The following is a 4,438-nucleotide window of genomic DNA, read 5'->3' as shown; positions in this document are numbered from 1 at the left end:
AAAACCTTCATTGTCAGTTCATTACAAGTTATTTGAAGGCAGTCATGTCAATGACATTGTCATGACATCTGCTATGAAGAAGCCAGCCTCTCAAGGTGGCCTAATTGCTGAACTGAAAGAGACCTGTAAGGAATTAGAGACTGGGATTAGGGTGGCTAAGGCTAGGAAAGAGGCTTTAGAGGTTCTAATTAATAGCTTGGAGCAAGGAGATATGGATAATATTGGTGAAGCCAAGGAAACAGATGCCCACACCTCAAGTGAGAGGTCTGATTCTCAAGATAAATCTAGTGGCAGTTCTGGATCTGAAGGTGAAGAAGATGCTAGCTCCTCAGACTGAGTTGTGGTGATGATGGTCCCCTTGTTATAATGATGTGTGTTCTGGATGCTTGGATGCTTGGATGTTTTGGATGCATTGATGTTTGTTATTTGATGTTTGTTTTTTTTTTGTAGTCTTGGTTGATGCCATGATGTGATTTTTGGGCTCTTTGTGAGTTCTCTGGATTTCTATTTATCTCAGCTCATGTAGCTGTGTATAATTATGGTTCTATAACACCTAACATTTTGTTTTAACATTTTATATGTTATAACATTCTATGTGACATTCTCTGCTGAACTAATTGACATTTATTTTGTCTAATTCGTCTTTTTGGTCTATTTTGAATAAAAAGGGGGAGAAGTTAATATATGGAGAGCTGTAATTAATATGTGGAGAGCTGCAGTTAATATATGCTGAAGTAGCTAGGCTAAACAGATGACAGCTGATGTTGAACAGAATAATGTTCTGCGTTGTACAGGTGATGTTGAAGGAGATGTCAGAGGGTGATTCTGAATGTTACAGATGCTGGCGGTGTTGAAGGAGATGTTTATGTTGAACAGACTTAGGGGGAGAAGAAGCACTTATGTGTTTATTGTGTGTTTATTACTAGTTGCTATTATAGCTAGTAATTGTGTGGTTATTGCTTCTGCTGCTGCTTAACTGCTGATATGTTTTTACTCTTGTGAACAAATGGACTGATATATGTTTTAGCCAAAATTTGCCAAAGGGGGAGTTTGTTGGTTCTAAGTGTTGGCAGCAATTTTGGTAAAACCTAGAGTGTTCACAAGTTGTCACATGTGTTGTCTTGACATAAGATAACTTGTACCTACTGGATATTTAAAATGTGATTATGTAGGATTTTACTAAGATGTCAGACCCGATGTCATGACATCTGTATACAGAACATTCATCTGAATGTTATGTATTATGTGATTGCGTTTTTAATGCAAATCTGTGTATGATTGATGAGATGATTGAACACGCTATCAATCAGTAATTACAACGAGATTAACTTATTTTCCAAAAAGATCTAATCAACTGTCATGAGAAGATATGAATGGAAAATAGTTTAAGGGTTTTATGATGTCCAAGCCCAGCCAAATGCTTCTATAAAAAGGACACGGAAAACCTGATTTGATACACAAGAAATAACGAACGAAATATTGAGAGAGAATAAGGGTTTTAGTCTTGTGTGGTCGTATGAATTGTAAGTCATTCAATTCATCCATAGACGATTGAATTGGTCTGATTTTTGAGTTGTAATTTATCACTTTAAGCTTTTAAGCATGAGTGTGTGTCTACTTGATTGAAGCTTTTAAGTAAGATCAAGTGTGTGTCTTTGAAGAGTGTCTTCTGTTCATTGTAATTCTTGTTTTATATCACTGTTGTGATTGAAGGGGAGTGAGTAGGATCTCATATCTAAGAGTTCTTAGGTAGAAGTCACATGGGTAGAGATTAGGTGAAAAGACTGTAACTTGAAGTTGTTTACTGAGAGTCTTTGAACTGATTCTATTTAGTGGATTTCCTTCCTGACTTGGTAGCCCCCAGACGTAGGTGAGTTTGCACCGAACTGGATTAACAATTGCTTGTGTCTCTTGCATTATTGTTCAATATCTTTTATCATGTTCATATATTAGTGTCGTGACATTACCTTCGACATTGCATATCTGATACCAAAATTTCAAATCTTATCCACTTGTTTATCAATATTCATATTTCAACCCTTATAATCAATATCCTAGTGATCAAGCTCCTCCGTACTACCAACAACCAACGAATTATCACAATCCTTATCATCAACAATCAAGGAGCTACACAAGATGATGGTCAAAAATGAATTATCATAATTTTATAATATTTTTTATATTTAATGTGTGTATAAAACAATTTCATGCCACAACGACCGCAATGCGCAACGCAGTCATCGCATCGGCCGCAACCGCAGCATCCACAATTTAAAACCATGTATGCTGGATCCATAAAGGACAGTGTTTTCTTGTAGTTTAATAGACAATTTTGGACCAAATTCGTGATTCAAGCTCGAATCAGAGATACCAAAAAAATCAGCTACGAAGTTGAAGTGAGACTGGTCATTGTGGCAAATTGTGCAAGATCTGTCATGATCGATACGAAAGCAAGAAAGGAGAAGTTCCCGAATCCATCAATGAAGAAGACAACAGAAAGTTTGTTACGTGTAACTGAATTAGTTAGTGTAGCAAAAGTGGATCGAACCAAGTGAATGATATCATAATAGATTCAATAGAAGATCAACTTCCTTGAATATTTTACATCAGTTAAATTGCAAGCATAATGAAAACATTCATGGCTGTGTTTATCTAAGTCAAATATTATTCCAATCAATATGATTTAAAAACTTCAAACTTAAAAATAATCAAAACACCATCATAATCACTTCTAGAACTTTAGGAAACTAAAGTAGCAAATAAATACTAAAATATTAATTTATAGTTCAAACTCAAACTTTACCCATATTTGGTCAAACAAATACTAATGCCAAACACTACAAAAAATCTCCATTACAAAAATCCATCATCAACCCACTTATTATTCCTCCATTAAACTAACCCACCACTTAAATCTCCTAGTTATTATTAAACCCAGGAATGACAGCATGAGGCTGAAGAGCCTTAGCAGCAGCAGAAGCTTCAACACCAATATGAGGCTCAACATGTTGACCAAGAAGCTCTTGAGGCAAAGGCTTAATACCCTTCAAATAGAATGTATAAAGAATCTTAAACGGAAAAACAATTTGATGCAACTTCACTTGTCCACTAACACCTTCAAATATTCCAGAACCACCAGTCACTGCTAGGTATGTGTCCTCATAAGTAAGGTATGGTCCTTGAACTGCTAAGTGACCATAGTTTCCAAAGTGAAGACTGTAGATTGCTTCATATCTATCACCTTTCCTTTCTTCATTGTGTTGAATCAATATGCATATTCCAGCTGATATTCCAATACGCTTTTGTAGGTCACCAGTGTACAACTACATAATAATCAAAATATTAACCACGGTTTTATTGAATCAGTAACACTTTCAAAACGTTGCTAATATTAGAGATAGTAAGAAAATAATAATAGAGAGAAACTATACTTTGTTGCTGAAAGGAACTAAATCACCAAGAGTGTTAACACTCTTGTTGCTTAATCTCAAATAAGCAGGGCTGCCACGGTCTCTCTCGTTGAGTTCATACACAGACAATTCTTGAGCATTTTCTGTTAAGTCAATCAAAAAATATATATAAAAAATTCAAAAAAAAAATATTTGTTATGAATATGATTATAATAATTATTGTAATTATTACCGGTGTTGACGTGGTCGCTAACTTGACTTTTGCAAGTAAAGGACTTCTTAGGGACTGCGTTCATCTTGAGGCTCTTTACGAGAGATGAGTTTGATGAAGAGAAAGGTGTGAAAGAAGATGGGGGTGTTAGAAACGATTTTGGGGTGGTGGCGATAGCAGTAGGGTTAACGAAGGAACTCAAAACGTTGGTTGAAGTGGCCATTGTTGATGATGGAGGAATTTGATTAGATGAATTGTTTTGTAAGTAGATTGTGTGAGGAAACAACATAGGCAATGGTGGTTTATATAACGAAGACATGGTTACTACATAGGACAATGTTGGTCAAAGAAACATGTGGACGGTGGAAGAAAAATTGAAGTGTGAAACATGTTGTGAAATGAAATGTGAAAAATGAGAAAAGAAAAGTGGTCAAAGGGTCAATGATGTGACGTGGATTTTGGACGGTATAGTTAGTAGTGCATTGTTTATTTTTGGGAAATGGATTTATCAACTTTTGAGAGAGTTGAATGGAAATTGACAAATATTGGCACTAAATGCTCTATAATTGAAAGGCAACATTTTTAATGCATCGATACACTCAAAGGTAAAGTAGACAAATCTTTAGTACTTCCTCCCTTTCACAAATGTTAAAAGTTTTTTCCCAAAATAAATAACTTATTTGAGTACTATTTCATATAGATTATAAATATAATAAATAAAAGAGAGATAAAAATAATTTTATTAAAATATTCTTATTCATTATTGATGCATTTTAATTATTATAGTTGAAAAAGATTCCAAGTGTTACCCATAATA

At 34.7% G+C, this 4,438-nt stretch overlaps 1 protein-coding gene across 1 annotated transcript; it reads right to left on the bottom strand.

Moving 5' to 3' along the window:
* Positions 1-2,753: 2,753 nt before the first annotated feature.
* Positions 2,754-3,955, bottom strand: LOC127128378 (allene oxide cyclase, chloroplastic). The gene is made up of 3 exons (XM_051057633.1): positions 3,643-3,955; positions 3,432-3,553; positions 2,754-3,323 (listed from the first exon to the last, which is right to left on the bottom strand). The coding sequence occupies exons 1-3, from the start codon at positions 3,938-3,940 to the stop codon at positions 2,919-2,921; spliced, it is 825 nt and encodes a 274-aa protein (XP_050913590.1). The 5' UTR covers positions 3,941-3,955; the 3' UTR covers positions 2,754-2,918.
* Between the last annotated feature and the right edge of the window lie 483 nt (positions 3,956-4,438).

The sequence above is a fragment of the Lathyrus oleraceus genome, chromosome 3 (assembly GCF_024323335.1).
Source record: "Lathyrus oleraceus cultivar Zhongwan6 chromosome 3, CAAS_Psat_ZW6_1.0, whole genome shotgun sequence".
Classification (NCBI taxonomy): domain Eukaryota; kingdom Viridiplantae; phylum Streptophyta; class Magnoliopsida; order Fabales; family Fabaceae; genus Lathyrus; species Lathyrus oleraceus.
The sequence above is the reverse complement of the archived record's forward strand: the minus strand, read 5'-3'. Positions and strand labels throughout refer to the sequence as shown.